Source organism: Bubalus kerabau, chromosome 3, assembly GCF_029407905.1.
Source record: "Bubalus kerabau isolate K-KA32 ecotype Philippines breed swamp buffalo chromosome 3, PCC_UOA_SB_1v2, whole genome shotgun sequence".
In the NCBI taxonomy this organism is placed as follows: Eukaryota; Metazoa; Chordata; class Mammalia; order Artiodactyla; family Bovidae; genus Bubalus; species Bubalus kerabau.
In genome coordinates, this window is record NC_073626.1 from 91143465 (window position 1) to 91162146 (window position 18682).

An 18682-nucleotide genomic window follows, 5' to 3' on the forward strand; every position below is an offset into this window, starting at 1 on the left:
CTGGTTCAGAGTTAAACTACGTAATAGACAAGCTGAAGGATGAGGCTTTCTTGTTCCCTTGTTCTCAGCGGGGAGGCAAAAGTCTGCCTTCATCTCCATTCTAATTATCCCAAACCTCTTATCTGAAGTGTCACGGTTCATAATAATTAATTGTCATGCCAGAGGCATTGTGACATGCTTGATGGCGTCATGGTGTGCTATGTACACAGAGTAATTAGCAATCATTAGCAGTGGGGACAAAAAGTTCCTGGTGGTTTCATTCACATTTTTATTTGCTTGAGTTTATCTCTGTGTTCTTTGTGTATAAATGTCATTTAGCAAATCAGGCATTAGCTGAACTGTTTTATGAAGGATTGGGATGGAAGTTGCAGGAAGAGAATGATGTCTTCTTTTGTCCTTAGGTAGAAACTTCTAAATTAGTCCTTCCAGGCAGCACTTCCTGTGGCTCAGACGGTAAAGCGTCTGTCTACAATGAGGGAGACCTGGGTTCAATCCCTGGGCCAGGAAGATCTCCTGGAGAAGGAAATGGCAACCCACTCCAGTATTCTTGCCTGGAAAATCCCATGGACGGAGGAGCCTGGTAGGCTATAGTTGCAAAGAGTCACACACAACTGAGTGATTTCACTTTCACTATCAAAAGCTTCTAATAATTGACATCAATAGTTCTTGATCATTAGTTAGCATCATTAACTTTAAATGCAGATAATGTTAATTATTCTTAAATCCAATGACAAATATAAAAAGTCACGAATCTGCCACAAGAGACCATGACAGGGTGCCAAGACGTGTAAACTCAGAATTAGTGTAAAAATTCTGACTCTTTTTTGGCTGGGCTGCCCACCAGAAAGCCACTGAGCCTTGTGTCAGCTTTTGATGCTTTGTGAAGGTTATACCTGCCATTGTCCTCTGCAGCAGAGATGACTGAAACAACCTTGGCTTAGAAGAGCCAAAGAATGATACCAACAAATAAATTTTGTTATTTGGAGAAAGGCAAGAACAAAGCAGTTGAACTCGTGAGATCATTCTCAAGGAAAAAAATGAGAAAGACAGTAGAAAGAACATCGAACTGGCTAAAAATAGGCCTGAGTGCCTCAGCCAATCTATATGAACATATGGTTAAGTACAATAAAAATAATTTCCATATTCCAGAGAATTGATATAAATAACATACTTAAAAAAAAATAAAAAAATAGAACTGTGGATCCTTTGTAAAATACTTCGACAGCTACCTTTTCCAGTCAGCCCCTGCCAGGCCCGTATCCTTTTTTAAAAGTTCTCCTCGTTCATTTTGATATATGGCAAAACCAATACAATATTGTAAAGTTAAAAAATAAAATTAAATTAAAAAAAAAAAGTGCTCCTCAGCTTGGTGACAGACTAAAGAGATTACTGATAACACTGCCAACCCCACGCCTGAGGAGGGCGAGAGAAACTGCATTCCTGTCTTCTGTGCAGAAGCTGGTTTGCCTGGGCACCAAGTCAAATAATGTGTAGGCGTCTTGGGGAGACTGAGTCTAGAAGCTGGAACCTCTAGAGAGGAAGGTTTCCATGAGTAGGAAATCACCTCTTGAGTGTGGACTGGTCGTTACAAACCTACAGCCAGAGAGGGAAGGTCCAAGCTCTCCACCTGTTCCTTTCCACCAGTGCCCAATCCCTTGTGCTCTCATAGAACATTAGGCTTTAATTCAACCAAACCGGGGCCTGTTAAGTCCCCAGGTGGTTTTTATACATAAGCCTAAAAGGATCAAAGACAGAAGAGGAAATCAGTTTGCAGGAAGTTAAACTAACACGGGAGACAGAGCCTTGGCTCTGTCGGGGTATCTCTGTTGAAGGCACTGATGGAAGCGGGGCAGGGGCGGCAGCAGTGGGGCCTTGCTATCTGCAGGGCAGAGGGCGGGTGGGCAGCCTACCTGCAGGAGGATGCCCCCCTTTCAGTGGGGAGAGCTGGACTTGCACTTCATTTGCCATAGTGTGTGCCAAGGCCAGTGGCAGTGCCGGTGCTCTGGAGGCTGAGTGCCAGCTGCTGCAGCCGCCCCACTGCATCCTGGCTTTATATGGGCTGGGGGTGGGGCCCCTTAAGGGCTTTGCTGAGCAGCAACAGGGCTTAGCACCTAGCTTTTCTGGGAACCTACATCTTTTTGACCAGTTCTCTCTTAGAAGAATGCTTTCTTCTTATTCCCTTCATCTGAGAGGTGAAGGGCACTCTTACTTTCTTTCACAGGAGGAAGTGGAGAGGATCAAGCTCAGGGGAATTCTTTTTCTCTCCAACTATATATTTATCCACCAAGTATGTGCGATGCACTTACAATGTGACAGGCTCTCTGTTGTGTACTGGCATGACAAAGAGGGCAAGATGAGATCTTCAAGACATCAGCTGTCTTTCTTCAGAGGCAATTACGAAACAAAGTGTTATGTCTTTGTCTCAGTCTTTGCAACTGTAAGCATTTATACTAAGAAAATAATTGAGGATATTCACAGAGATTTCTGCAAAGGGTGGTAATCATATATTTCTTTCTTATTTTTTGAAAGTGAAAGTCACAGAGTCGTGTTCGACTCTTTGCAGCCTCATGGACTGTAGCCTGCCAGGCTCCTGTCCATGGAATTCTCCAGGCCAGAATCCTGGAGTGGGTAGCCTATCCCTTCTCCAGCGGATTGTCCCAACCAAGGAATAGAACTGGGGTCGCCTGCATTGCAGGTGGATTATTTACCAACTGAGCTACCAGGGAAGCCCAAGTACCCCCAAAATAGAGAGGGATAGTTAAATAAATTAAGAAATATCCATGAGAGTACTATGTATACATTACAAATCCTGTTTTTGAATAATATTTAATGATGTGGAAAATAGTCATGATATGACAGTGAAAAAGGAGGCTGTAAACCAACAGTGCCTATTTTGCTAAAAAGAAAAAAGTACAAATGTAAGCTGAGGTATTATTATATTTCCAGTGCCAATCAAAGCTCAGCATATTGCAGATAGTTAGAAATGTCTCTTTGTTCTTCCACACAATTAAAAATGTCCTCTCTTTATAAGATATTGTTAAGGAAGTGAAGACCAGCCCCAAACTGGGAGAAAATATTGGTAGAATACATTTCTGTCAATACTGGCATCTAGACTATATAAAGAACTCTTCAGTTCAGTTCAGTCGCTCAGTCGTGTCCGACTCTTTGCGACCCCATGAATCGCAGCATGCCTCGATAAAAGAAGTACAAAAAAAACCCATTTAAAAATGGGGAAAAGATTCAAACAGAAACTCTGCAAATAGAGATACTGACAACATATAAAGATGCTCCACATCATTAATTATTAAGGAAATACAAATTAAAACCACAATGAGCTACATCACATATGTATTAGAATGATTCATCTAAGAAAAATTGAAAATATAGTATGGTAGTGAAGATCTCATACCTGGCTGGTGGGAATACAAACTGGCAAGGCCACTTTGGAAGTCTGGTGTTTCTTATAAAATTAAACATATACTTATTACATAACTAACAATCTAATTCCTTGAAATTTTCCTAAGAGAAATGAAAACATATGTACCCATAAAAACATGTGTGTAAATTTTTATAACGGCTCTATTCTATAATTGCCCAAAGTCAGAAACAACCACAAAGTCCACCAAGTGTAGGAGGGATAAACAGTGGCATAGCCATAGAATAAAATATTACTCAGCAACAAAAGAAAGGAAAAGATATTTGCAACAACATGGGTGAATCTAAAAAGCATTGTGCTAAGTGGAAGAAGTGAGACAGAAAAAGCCACTTAGACAAGGCTAGTTATATGACCTTCCTGAAAAGTCAAAATTACAGAACAGAGATCAGACCAGTGATTGCCAGAGGAGGAGGCGAGAAGAGAAGTTTGATCATGAAGAAGCAGGAGATGGGACTTCTGGAGGCTGATAGAAATGTTCTATATCTTGATTATAGTGGTAATTACATACATCATACACATGTTAGATGAAAATGGTGAATTATACTACATGTAAATTATACCTCAGTACATAAAAATATCTATTTGTTAAATGGATGAAAATGTTACAGAATTTTGAGTGGTTGTCTACAGGTGAGAGTATTGCCTGTTGAGTTTTATTATCTTTTCTCAGTTTTTTTGTGTGTGTGTGTTGGTTTTAAAATTAATGAAAACCAATTATAAAAATTGGTGGGGTTTGGGGGAGGGGAGTGTGCTAAAGCATTGACCCAAGCAGTCACATGCTGTAGGAGCAAAGAGAAGGGATCGTCCATATTATTGGCAAATATTTTGTGAGTGACCTTCCCTAAAGTGCCCTGGACTAGGGGCTGGGTATCAGAGGTCACACAACCCCATCCGTGCTTTCAGAGAAATTCACAGGCTCATGGGGGATGTAGAAGATGATATGAGAAGAAGGCTAAGAGGATTCCTTATATGAGTGACAGCGGCAACAAGGTCAGACAGAAATTTCTGCTTCTGCTGTGACCGAAATGGTAGCCACAACCATATGTGATGCGGGCACTCGAAATGCAGCTGGTGCCCCTGAGGAACTGAATTTTTAATTTTAATTACAATTAAATAATTTAAATATTTGGTTGGCCAGAAAAGTTTATTTGGGTTTTTCTGCACCATCTTTTTTTCTGTGCCAACAAACGAACTTTTCATCCAGTCCAATGTAAATAGCTACAAGTGGCTTGTGGCTACTGTTCTGAATGGCACAGGGTGGTAGCATAAAAGTTAGACATGTGATTCTTGCCCAGATCTCATGGAGTACTCTCTGCATCTACAGGTTGCAGAAGATGAGGAGAACATCAAAGGGCAACCATCCCCTTAGGAGTCTGTGCAAAGGACAGACCAACTATTAATAATAGGACTAAAACATAATGCATGCTCAAGAGGAGAAGACATCTTCTGAGCACGTGCTGCTGTATGTAACCATGAAGTCATATTAAATAACTTTCCTTTTCACCTCATTTACATGCAGAGCTTTCCACGGTGGATGTATGTCGTGAACCTCCATAGGGAGAGTTAGTAGGCAACTCAGGGCTCTTTTCAGGTTTCTTTGTTCTAATGGCCCTGGATGAAAACTCTTAGAGTTACTGCTCTTGAAACTCAAGTAGGAAAACTCGAATCCGAGGTGACAGGAGTGATGGTGTTCAGGAGGTGATTGTGACAAGCAAATAAGCAAGGAAACAGGAAGAATTGGTTAGAATCCACAGAGTATCCTTTATTCTGCCCCCAACCCTACACACTGAGCACAAGCATCATAGAATAATAGATAAAAGGCTCAACTTTTTTGGTTCTTTCTAACATGGAAAACATCTGTAAGTTAATACCAGGACGATAAATGAGGATATATAAGATAGCAGCATGATTTCTTATGAGACAAACAACCTGTTGTACTGCAGAAACGTCAGTAGAGGAAGGGGAGAAGGAAAGATGAGGCCACCACAGTTTTCCTCCTTTGTGGCCGCTTCTAGCACATTCCTCCCCACTCTGCCACCATCTGCTTCCACACAATTCTGACACTTGGGGCGCATGTGAACCACACGGGGCAGCCCCTCAGCGGGTAGGGGCTCCCCCGCCCTGTCTTATATTAGTGACTAAAAGCCCAGACTCGTTTTGCACCCAGTGAGGTGAGCCGAGCCTGATCATTTACTTTGGAGATATAGTAGAGCCTTCATCAGGATGAAAGTCTCACCCCAGAAAAGCAGTATGTTATTACCCTTTAAATAGGCTTGTAAACCTCATTTTAAGAGAGGCATTAGTCTAGTTAACTGCAGGGAGAGAGCAGTTCATGCTAGGACCAAAGTATTTGGGATCATGCTTTGTAATGCTAAAAGCCTAGTAAAACGGCTTCTCTGGACACTGAGGTTGCCAGGGAGCTTTTTGTCTTTTTAAATGAAAGGACAATATAATATTAAAGGCATGAATAATATTTTAAATTTATACAACACTTTCATCGTAGTACTTTCTTCTTTTAATCTGCGTGTGGGGAGCCATGATTTTACCTCCTCATGCACGTGCAGCTTTGTAGTCTGTATCTCATGCTTGTATTTTACTTTTTCCTTTTAATGTAAGTTATTTGTTGTTGCTCAGTCGCTAAGTCATGTCTGACTCTCTGTGACCCCAGGGACTGCACCACGCCAGTCTTCCCTGTCCTTCACTAGTTCCTGGAGTTTGCTCAAATCCGTGTCCATTGAGTTGGTGATGTTATCTAACCATCGTATCCTCTGTCACCCTCTTCTCTTTTTGCCTTCAATCTTTCCCAGCATCAGGCTTTTTTCCAATGAGTCGGCTCTTCTCATCAGGTGGCCAAAGTATTGGAGCTTCAGCTTCAGCATCAGTCCTTGCAATGAATATTCAGGGTTGATTTTCTTCAGGATGGACTAGTTGGATCTCCTTGCAGTCCAAGGGACTCTCAAGAGTCTTCTCCAACACTACAGTTCAAAAGCATCAGTCCTTCGGCACTCAACCTTCTTATGGTCCAACCCTCACATATGTATGTGTGAGGAAAAACCATAGGTTTGACTATATGGACATTTGTCTTTGATTTTTAATACACTGTCTAGGTTTGTTATAGATTTCCTTCCCGGGAACAAGAGTCTTTTGATTTCATGGCTGTAGTTTTGGAGTGATTTTGGAGCCCCCCAAAATAAAATCTGCCCCTGATTTCACTTTTTCCTTATCTATTTGCCATGAAGTGATGGGACCAGATGCCATGATCTTAGTTGTTTGAATGTTGAGCTTCAAGTCAGATTTTTCACTTTCCTCTCACCATCATCAAGAAGCTCTTTAGTTCCTCTTCACTTTCTGCCATTAGAGTGATATCATATGCATATCTGAGGTTGTTGATATTTCTCCTGGCAAACTTGATTCCAGCTTGGGCTTCATCCAGCCTGGCATTTTGCATGATGTACTCTGCATTTAAGTTAAATAAACAAAGTGACAATATACAGCCTTGTTGTACTCCTTTCCCAATTTTGAACCAGTCAGTTGTTCCATGTAAGGTTATAACTGTTGCTTCCTGACCCGCATACAGGTTTCTCAGGAGACAGGTAAAATAATCTGATACTCCCATCTCTTGAATTTTTCAGTTTGCTGTGATCCACACAGTCAAAGGCTTTAGTACAGTCAATGAAGCAGATGTTTTTCTGGAATTCTCTTGCTTTTGTTATGATTCAATGAATGTTGGCAATTTGATCTCTGGTTCGTTGCCTTTTCTAAAACCAGCTTGTACACCTGGAAGTTTTCAGTTCACCTACTGCTGAAGCCTAGCTTGAAGGATTTTGAGCACAGCCTTACTAGCATTCGAAAAGAATACAATTGTCTGGTAGTTTGAACATTCTTTGGCACTGCCCTTCTTTGGGATTGGAATGAAAACTGATCTTTTCCAATCCTATGGCCTCTGCTGAGTTTTCTAAATTTACTGACTTACTGAGTGCAGCACTTTAATACCACCATCTTTTAGGATTTTAATAGCTCAGCTGGAATTCTATCACCTCCACCAGCCTTGTTCATAGTGATGCTTCCTAAGGCTCACTTGACTTCACACTCCAGGATGTCTGGCTCTAGGTGAGTGACCATACTATTGTGGTTATCTCAGTCATTGAGACCTTTTTTATATAGTTCTTCTGTGTTCTTGTCACCTCTTTTTAGTCTCTTCTGCTTCTGTTAGGTCCTTACTGTTTCTGTCCTTTATTGTGCCCATCCTTGCATGAAATGTTCCCTTAATATCTCCAGTTTTCTTCAAGAGATCTCTAGTCTTTCTCATTCTATTGTTTTCATCTACTTCTTTGCATTATATTAGTTATACACTGCATCTAATCCCCAGTTCTGAAAGTATGAGAAATCTATGTCAGGAACGATCTTCAAGAAAGCTAACCAGGAAGGTGGTGACTTTCACATGAGAAGGTGGCTTAGTGGGAAGGCCCCCTGCAAGGGACCCTGTGTCTTGTTTTGAAAGATGTCTCTGAGCTTCCAGCGCCTGCCTGCCTCCTGGGTTCACCAGCTTCCTTTGTCTGTTTTGCAGAAGTAGCACTCCTTCGCCCCTGCCCCTCTTTCCCCCACCCCCCAACTGCCGCCATCTCTCCAAAACGCTGGATGTTTCCTCTCCTCCAGGCACATTTTTAATTTCTAGTGTTCTTTAGCAGCACACTTGTGCTATTTTCTCTGTCCGCTTGCTGGTCCCCAAACAAAGAATCTGTGAATAATTCAGACACGAATGTAGGGAGGTTGTTTCTGAATTGTCACACATACATACGCCTGTGCAAATGGGGGATTTCCCCAGCAACAAAACAAGGCTTGTTCTGTGTGCAGGATGGCATAGAGGCATAGTCCTGAAGCAAGTCGACTTGTGGCCCTATGGACTGTAGCCTGCCAGGCTCCTCCATCCACGGGATTCTCCAGGTAAGAATACTAGAATGGGTTGCCATGTCTTTCTCAAGGGGCTATTCCTGACCAGGGACTGAACCTGCATCTCTTTTGTCTCCTGTACTGGCAGGTGTGTTCTTTACCACAAACACCACCTGGAAAGCCCTAATAAGGTAAACAGTGAAGAGCATACTCTTGCCTTGGGCCTTGGGTGTTAGGACAAAGGGGTGGATAGTCTTCATTAGGAGATAATAATCGCCACTTATTTACAGAAGCACACTTGAGAAGATAAGTGAAAACACCAATTTCTGCAACACCCAAACGTCCCCAATGCTGAAAAGGTAAAATGTAGTCAGCCCATTTTATGGATGGAAAACGGCCATAAAGAGATAAAGAGAGGCAAGTTCAGTTCAGTTCAGTTCAGTCGCTCAGTCGTGTCTGACTCTTTGCGACCCCATAAATTGCAGCACACCAGGCCTCCCTGTCCATCACCAACTCCCAGAGTTCACTGAGACTCACGTCCATCAAGTCAGTGATGCCATCCAGCCATCTCATCCTCTGTTGTCCCCTTCTCCTCCTGCCACCAATCCCTCCCAGCATCAGAGTCTTTTCCAATGAGTCAACTCTACACATGAGGTGGCCAAAGTACTGGAGTTTCAGCTTTAGCATCAGTCCTTCCAAAGAAATCCCAGGGCTGATCTCCTTCAGAATGGACTGGTTGGATCTCCTTGCAGTCCAAGGGACTCTCAAGAGTCTTCTCCAACACCACAGTTCAAAAGCATCAATTCTTCAGCACTCAGCTTTCTTCACAGTCCAACTCTCACATACATGACCACAGGAAAAACCATAGCCTTGACTAGACAGCACTTTGTTGGCAAAGTAATGTCTCTGCTTTTGAATATGCTATCTAGGTTGGTCATAACTTTCCTTCCAAGGAGTAAGCATCTTTTAATTTCATGGCTGCAGTCACCATCTGCAGTGATTTTGGAGCCCCCCAAAATAAAGTCAGCCACTGTTTCCACTGCTTCCCCATCTATTTGCCATGAAGTGATGGGACCAGATGCCATGATCTTCATTTTCTGAATGTTTAGTTTTAAGCCAACTTTTTCACTCTCCTCTTTCACTTTCATCAAGAGGCTTTTGAGTTCCTCTTCACTTTCTGCCACAAGGATGGTGTCATCTGCATATCTGAGGTTATTGATATTTCTCCCAGCAATCTTGATTCCAGCTTGTGCTTCTTCCAGCCCAGCGTTTCTCATGATGTACTCTGCATGTAAGTTAAATAAGCAGGGTGACAATATACAGCCTTGACGTACTCCTTTTCCTATTTGGAACCAGTCTGTTGTTCCATGTGCATTTCTAATTGTTGCTTCCTGACCTGCATATAGGTTTCTCAAGAGGCAGGTCAGGTGGTCTGGTATTCCCATCTCTTAAAGAATTGTCCACAGTTTCTTGTGATCCACACAGTCAAAGGCTTTGGCATAGTCAATAAAGCAGAAATAGATGTTTTTCTGGAACTCTCTTGCTTTTTCGATGATCCAGAGGATGTTGGCAATTTGGTTCTAAAACCAGCTTGAACATCTGGAAGTTCATGGTTCACGTATTGCTGAAGCCTGGCTTGGAGAATTTTGAGCATGACTTTACTAGCGTGTGAGATGAGTGCAATTGTGCGGTAGTCTGAGCATTCTTTGGCATTGCCTTTCTTTGGGATTGGAATGAAAACTGACCTTTTCCAGTCCTGTGGCCACTGCTGAGTTTTCCAAATTTGCTGGCATATTGAGTGCAGCACTTTCACAGCATCATCTTTCAGGATTTGAAATAGCTCAACTGGAATGCCATCACCTCCACTAGCTTTGTTCGTAGTGATGCTTTCTAAGTCCCACTTGACTTCACATTCCAGGTTGTCTGGCTCTAGGTGAGTGATCACACCATTGTGATTATCTGGATCATGAAGATCTTTTTTCTACAGTTGTCTGTGTATTCTTGCCACCTCTTCTTAATATCTTCTGCTTCTGTTAGGTCCATACCATTTCTGTCCTTTATCAAGCCCATCTTTGCATGAAATGTTCCCTTGGTATCTCTAATTTTCTTGAAGAGATCTCTCGTCTTTCCCATTCTGTTGTTTTCCTCTATTTCTTGGCATTGATCACTGAGGAAGGCTTTCTTATCTCTTCTTGCTATACTTTGGAACTCTGTATTCAGATGTTTATATCTTTCCTTTTCTCCTTTGTTTTTTGCTTCTCTTCTTTTCACAGCTATTTGTAAGGCCTCCCCAGACAGCCATTTTGCTTTTTTGCATTTCTTTTCCATTGGGATGGTCTTGATCCCTGTCTCCTGTACAATGTCAGGAACCTCAGTCCATAGTTCATCAGGCACTCTATCTATCAGATCTAGTCCCTTAAATCTATTTCTCACTTCCACTGTATAATCATAAGGGATTTGATTTAGAAGATGGAGAAGCTCTATACAGTCCACAAAAACAAGACCAGGAGCTGACTGTGGCTCAGATCATGAACTCCTTATTGCCAAATTCAGACTTAAATTGAAGAAATTAGGGAAAACCACTAGACCATTCAGGTATGACCTAAAGAGAGGCAAACTAGTTGTAAAATATTATAAAATGGCAGAGAAATGATTGGAAGCTGCTATTGAGCCATTGTTGGCCTAATCTGTATTATTGTCCAGGTGCTTGACACAACCATCAAGCACCTGAAAAGTTCTACTGGGAATCTGTATTGCACACAGATAAGAAAACAGTCCAAGAGCAACATTACTCTCTGAGCGGCAGACGCTAATACCAGGTTATATGTCGATGTGTTAGAAAGTCCCAGGTACCAAAGATTCTGAACAAAGTTCTAACCATGGCCAGACTAGCCATGGGAAAGAGATGCCTTGCAGGGTTGCCGGGCACCAGATTTTTGTGGGCCAGTGTTTGACTATCTGCTCTGCCCGTGGCTTTCCTCTCCTGCCCAAGGTGCTCGTGCCTTTCCTGTTAGAGGGAAAACCAGAGCTGGAAATTCATAGACTTTGCTGTAATTTTCATCTTTAGCCTGGATCTTTGTTTTCTCTTTTATTTTCATTCAATATTTTCTCTGTTGTTTCCCCATGAAATGTACTCTAGGCAAGATGTTGGCATGTGGGGGTGATTCTATGGAGAAAGTGTTCACTTGGTCCGTTGGCTTAAAGGGCTAAGACATACTTGTCTATGGCAGCCTTCTCTTGGTGCCACATGGAGTAGGGAATGAATTTCTGAGCCTGGGGATTACTTCACGTGATTTCTGAGCCCTTGCAAAGTATTTATTATATATCTCTTTATTGACAAAGACCTGTCTTAGGTCTCCTACAAATTAGTCATCTAACTTAACATCTCCAAAGAGTTTTACATTTTTACTTATTGAATAAATAACATATTCCTATAATTCAAAACTCAAAAGATACAAAAGCATATATAGTGAATCTATATGCACTTGTTCCCCAATCCTTGCCCACCTTTCTTCATCTTCCAGGTCTCTGGGAGCAACCAAGGTTATCAGTTTTCCTAAGAAATTATAGAAGTGTGTGTGTGTGTGTGTGTGTGTGTGTATTTCTTTTTATAACACATATGGTCATATGTGTATATATTATATACCTAACATTTTTCACTTACGGTATATCTTGAACATAGTTTTCTAATTAGACATAAAATTTTTGCTATTGTTTAGTGACTTTATAACTCTCTGTTGTTTGGATATATCACAATTTACTTTATTAGTTAAATTACTTTATTAGTACCTTTCTGATGAAGATTTAAGTTGTTTCTAGCCATTTATTATTCCAAATAATGTTACAGTGAATGATCTTGTACAAATGCAGTACTGCCTGTGTGTGCCAGTTTATCTGTAAGATAAATTCCTAGAAGTAGACTGCTGTATCAAAAGGCACATGGGTTTATAATACTGATATTGCCAAGTTGTCCTCCATAAAATTTGGAGGGCAATTCTCACCAGAAACATATGAGTACCTTTCCTTTGGCTTCCCTGGTGGATCAGACAGTAAGGCATCTGCCTGCAATGCGGGAGACCTGGGTTTGATCCCTGGGTTGGGAAGATCCCCTGGAGAAGGAAATGGCAACCCACTCCAGTACTCTTGCCTGGAAAATCCTATGGATGGAGGAGCCTGGTAAGCTACAGTCAATAGGGTTGCAAAGAGTCAGACACGAATGAGCAACTTCTCTTTCTTCTTTCCTCCTATGGTATTGTCAATATGCCAACTTTTGATATTTGTCAGCTGAGAGGTGAAATACAGTATTTTATTTTTATCTGCACTTCTCTTAGTATGAGTAAAGTTGAATATCTTTTAATGTTTAACAGTGGTATTTTCTATTGATGTGTTATGAATCATTTATTCATAAATTACTTTGATTCTTCTATTGGTTTGTTGGTATTTTGGTCATTTTCTTATTACTTTTTAGAAGCTTTTGTACACTTTCATGAGTATAGCAAACAACACTGATAATTTTCTTGTGTAAATTAGAAAGTACATATAGATTATTGATGTATATGTCAGAAGTCTCCTCTAAAGGAATTATTTTTTAGTCATTAAACAAAACCTTTTTATTACTGATATTTTCAATCATATACAGAAGAGAGAACAATGCAACAAACAACCATGTACCTGTTATCCAGCTTCAGCAATCATCAACACGTGGCCAATTTTATTTCAAATGTAACCTTCCCTCACACCCACAGCTTCCCCCTCACACACAAAAATTCCCATGCACCTTGAACTGTTTAGATGCAAAGTCCCTGGTGTTAAACAATTTCATCATGGTTTCTATTATTTTAAAATAGTACAATTAGACTCCTAAACAAAATCAATAGGCATTCTTTAATTTCATCAGATCTTTAGTCAATATTCAAATTTGCCTGATTCTCTCCTAAATTTTTGTTTATAGATGGTTTGCTCAAACCAGTACACATATTGCATTTGGTGGACATATGTCTGTTAACTTTTCTTAAATCTACAGGTTCCCTCCCCTTGGTTTCTTTCTTGTTTTTATATGTTGAAGAAGTTGGGTCTATAGTCCTGTAGAACTTGCCACATTCCACATTTTGCTGGATTTGTCATATTGTGTTTACCATGTTTTCCTGCAGACTGTATTTCCTGCAAACTGGTGTTTAGATCTAGAGACTTGATTAGATTCAGGTTTATTATTATTTGGTGGGGGGGGATAATTATACTTGATGGGGGCTATCATGCACGTCCTCCTGAATCATGTCAAGAGACACACAAAGTCTGGCTATCTCTCTCTGTGTGATGTTGAGGTTGTCTGTCAGTTTTACTGACATTCTGCTTTTTAAAAATGCTATTAGAGAGTGAAAACAAAACTTATCTCTCTATAGAAAATGAAGTGCCAAAGGAGAAATGCACCCCTTCATTTTGGGAGGAAAGAACACGTGATGTAAAGAGCTCTCATGTTTAATATAGTGAAAGCCTCAGAAGAAAATTGTTCTTTTAGTTCAACATTCAGGTATTTGAAGGCTCATTGTGTCGAACGAAGTATTTCAGGCATTTTTCTGTTTCTTTTTCTTTTCATTTGACTTGGAATAAAAATGTCCTTATCTTGCTTTTTATATCTCACTTTTAAAAATGCTTCTGCCTCTAAAATGTTAATAAAAGGTTAGGGGGCTTGGAAAATGTCTTCCCAAAAAGACTTGATGTCTGAGGTCTGAGCTGTGATCACAATGGCTTTCAGTTTCCTAAAAAGTGTCTGAATGTCTATTGCTCACCCTGTCTTCCTCGCTTCTGAGCTTTCACTTTCCTTTCTCTCTACAGCTCCCTGCTCTGGTTGACCCACAGCCTTCCCTGATTCCATCAGTCTGTTAGATGCTCCTACAATCATCCCACTCCCACATCCATAATGCTCTATGGGTTTGATGAAAGAGAATTTCATTGTATCCTAGATATGACCAACCTGAAGGTCCTCAAGAAGTACTTGTTTGATGGCAATTAGTTTCTTTGTTTTATGCTACTTTAAAAATTGCATTTTCTCTAGGACAATTAGCCTCTGTGGTATCTCAAAGGAAAATAACTTTTTCCAATGCCACTCTACAATATCTGTTTCTAAGTGCTTACATGTTTAGGTGAAGTGAATATCTACTTCATGATCATCTTGGGTAAAAGATATTTCTCTATTATTCAAATAACATAATAGAGTATGGAGACACAAAAGATCTCGAGTAGTCAAAGCAATCATGAGAAAGAAAAATGGAGCTGGGGGAATCAGGCTCCCTGACTTCAGACTATACTACAAAGTTAGTCATCAAAACAGTATGGTACTGAAACAAAAGGCTTCCCTCATGGCTCAGACAGTAAAAAGTCCACCTGCAGTGTGGGAGACCTGGGTTCAAACCCTGGGTTGGGAAGCTCCCCTGGAGAAGGAAATGGCAACCCACTCCAGTACTCTTGCCTGGAGAATTCCATGGACAGAGGAGCCTGGCAGGCTGTAGTCCACAGGGTTGCAAAGAGTCAAACATAACTGAGCAACTAACTTTCACTGAAACAAAAACAGAAATATAGACCAATGGAACAGGATAAAAAGCCCAGAAATAACCCCATGCACCTGCGGTCAATTAATCTATGACAAAGGAGGCAAAACTATACAATGAAGGAAAGACAGTCTCTTCAAAAATGGTACTGGGAAAACTGGACAGCTATGTGTAAAAAAATAAAATTAGAACAATCTTTAACTCAAAAATAAATTCAAAATTCATTAAAAACCTAAATGTAAGGCCAGATACTATAAAACTCTTAGAGGAAAACATAGTCAGAACACTCTTTGGTATAAATTACAGCAATACATTTTCCAACGCATCTCCTAGAGTAATGGAAATAAAAATAAAATAAATGTGACCTAAATAAAGTCAAAACCATTTGCAAAGAAAAAGAAACCATAAACAAAATGAAAAGACAACCCAAAGAACAGGAAAAATATTTATAAATGATGAGACTGACATCGAAATACTCTCGAGTTTACAAACAGCTCCAGTGGTTTAATATCCGAAAAACAAACAACATAATCAAAAACTGGGCAGAAGAAGACCTAGACATTTCTCCAAACAAGACATACAGATGGCCAGCAGGCACATGAAAAGATGCTCAACATCATTAATTATTAGAGAAATGCAAATCAAATCTACAAAGATGTTATTGCTTCACACAAGGCAGAGTGACCGTCATCAAAAACTCTACAAACAATAAATGCTGGAGAGGGTGTGCAAACAAGAGAACCCTCCTACACTATTGGCAGGAGTGTAAATGGGCACAGTCACTATGGAGAACAGTATGAAGGCTCCTTAAAAGCTAAAAACAGAGCTACCATATGACCCAGTAACTCCACTCCTGGGCATTTATTCAGATAAAAACATGGTTTGAAGGGACACATACACCTCAGTGTTTATTGCAGCACTGTTTACAATAGCCAGGACATGGAAGCAACCTAAATCCCCATCTACAGATGAATGGATAGAGAAGATGTGATTCATATGTACAGTGGAATATTACTCAGTCATTAAAAATATTGAAATAATGCCACTTGCAGCAACATGGATAGACCTGGAGATTATCGTACTTAGTGAAGTAAGTCAGATAGAAAAAGAAAAATCACATGATATTGCTTATATATGGACTCTAAAAAGTGATACAAGTGAACTTATTGACAAAACAGAAGTAGACTCATAGACACAGAAAACAAATTTATGGTTACAAGCGGGAAAGGTGGGAAAGGGATAAATTGAGAATTTTGGATTAACAGATACACAATGGTATATTTAAAATAGATAAACAACAAGGACCTACTATGTAGCTCAGAGAATGCTGCTCAATATTCTGCAATAACCTCAATGGGAAAAGAATTTGAAAATGGATAGACATGTGTATATGTATAATAGGATCAGTTTCTGTACACCTGGAACTAACACTGTTAATCAACTATGCTCCCATGTAAAAATATTTTTTTAATAAGATAATAGAAACACAACAGTGAATAATCCTATTTTCTGAATTTTTTTTATAATTCTCTCAATCCTATTAGCTAAATCCATTTAAACCATTAAAAATGACTTTTCTAAATATATCTCACGGCTATGCTGTGGTATGAAACATGATAAACTGATGAAATTAGAAGCAAAATGTCTTCTTTGAAAGATTTCTACAGATGCCCATGCTTTGGGCCTTCTCTTTCTTGCATGTATGAAAGAAACTACAATAACCTGCCTGCAGCAAAAGATGTATGTTTGTGTGGGTTGGGGTGTGGGCAGGCTTGAAAAGGAGGCACATGTTCTTTGTTCTCCCTTGGATATTGTGCTGTGGATGTATATGGTGATTGATGTGCTTTAGAAATGGAAAAATTGATGAAAATCTGAAGAGACTGACAGACTTAGAGAATTCTGATTTCAACTGTTCCTAAAGAGAAGTTGTGAGAGAATATCTACTTTCCAAAAATCATCTGCTCTTTTATAGCTTTGGTTGGAGATTAAAAAAATAAGACACACATGTATATATTATACTAAAATTCTCATAGTATATCAATAAATTTAGTGAATTATATCACCCAATAATCTGATTTCTGAATATAATACCTTTTCAAGGTAGGTAATGATAACATGATTCCTTTTTATCTTATATGATGACAACAAAAGAGATTTTGAAAAATAGTCCCTTGGTTTTCTTTTCTTCGCTTGGGTTATATACTATTTGAAATCCTGTGTCTCTGTGTAGGTGTGGTAAACACAAACCCATGGATTTCATGACGCAGAACAGTTAGGACAAAAATCTAGACTCTGGATTCTGGGCCTCTTCAGCCCATGCATGGATTTTAACACAAGCTGACTTGCAACCTCAGCTTTTTTTTTTTTTTTTTTTCATAGAAAGGAATTTATTTTAAATTTAGCAGTGTGTACATGTAAATCCCAAACTCCCAATTTATCCTTCCTTCCATTCCTTCCCCCTGCCTCCAGTTGTAAGTTCATTTCCAAGTCTGTGAGCCTGTCTCTGTTTTGCAAACAGGTTCATTTGTGTTATTTTTTCTTTTAGATTCAGCATGTAAGCAATCTCATATGATATTGGTCCTTCTCTAATTTACCTCACTTAGAAGAATAATCTCCAGGTCTAACCATGTTGCTGCAGATGGTATTATCTCATTCTTTTTAATGGCTGAGTAATATTCCATTGTATATATGTACCACATCTTCTTCACCCATTCATCTGTTGATAGACATTTACAACCTCAACAATTTTTTTTCTTTTCTTTTTTTTTAGGCTTCTCTGTCCATGGGGTTTCTCAGGCAAGAATAGTGGAGTGGGTTGCCATTTCCTTCTCCAACAACCTCAACATTTTTATCTTTGCATATGCTTGGAAGTGGTGGGGAAGGGAATTAGGAGAGTGGAATCTGTTATTTAGATCTCATGGCATGTGGCAACTCATGGCAATTTAAACATGTTACTGATGCTGAGTATACAGTCATCCCTCCTGATCTACAGTTTCATTTTCTGTGGTTTCAGTTAGCTGTGGTCAACCATAGTCTGAAAATATTAAATGGAAAATTCCAGAAATAAGCAATTCCTAGAGTAGGGTGATGAAATCTCGTGCTGTCCCAGTCTGTCTTGTCCAGGATTTCCAACCATTGACAGTGTCACAGCCTGATGATCCAGGATCACCAGAAGTAGATGACCCTCTTTCTGATGTGTGCTTGAAGGTCATTAGTAGCCTAATGCTACACCACACTGCCTTCATCATTTACCTCACTTCATCATCACATACGCACTTAATCATCTCACATCATCATAAGAAGGATGAGCACAGTACAATAAGATATGAGACAGAGACTACAGTCACAAAACTTATATTACAATATATTGTTACAATTGCTCTATTTTATTGTTGTTAATCTCTTATTGTGCCCAGTTATAAATTAAACTTTATCTTAGGTCTGTGTGCATAGGTAAAAAGCACAGTATGTAGAGGATTCAGTACTGAAGCCGAGCAGGACCCCATGGAGCTCCTGGGCACACAGAAGCCTTTCAAACAGTTGCTAGTAGGAAGGGAGGGGATACAGAGACATGGGAGGAAAAGCCAAGAAACCTTGGGATAGGATCCTGGTTCCGCCTCAAGGGGTACACATAACAATATCTTTGAGCTCTTCTACAGAACTCGTTCAGTTCACTCACTCATTTGTGTCTGATTTTTTGTGACTGCATGGACTGCAGCATGCCAGGCTTCCCTGTCCATCACCAGCTCTTGGAACTTGCTCAAACTCATGTCCATTGAGTTGGTGATGCCAACTACAGAACTAAAATCCC

General features: G+C 39.9%; 1 protein-coding gene and 1 long non-coding RNA gene across 4 annotated transcripts in view; one reads left to right on the forward strand and one right to left on the reverse strand.

Moving 5' to 3' along the window:
• Window positions 1–18682, reverse strand: part of DAPL1 (death associated protein like 1) — a 110418-nt gene that overhangs the window by 22332 nt on the left and 69404 nt on the right. The window contains exon 1 of one of the 3 annotated variants that reach the window (XM_055572490.1): window positions 1911–2043. The exons of the other annotated variants lie outside the window; for them this stretch is intronic. Coding sequence (XP_055428465.1) covers window positions 1911–2043 — 133 coding nt within the window. Of the gene's footprint in view, window positions 1–1910; window positions 2044–18682 lie in introns of those variants that run through there. 3 annotated transcript variants of the gene reach the window in all.
• On the forward strand, window positions 16190–18187 carry LOC129646402 (uncharacterized). Its single transcript, XR_008711905.1, has 3 exons — window positions 16190–16611; window positions 17417–17512; window positions 17642–18187. It is a non-coding gene; the product is annotated as an uncharacterized LOC129646402 (long non-coding RNA).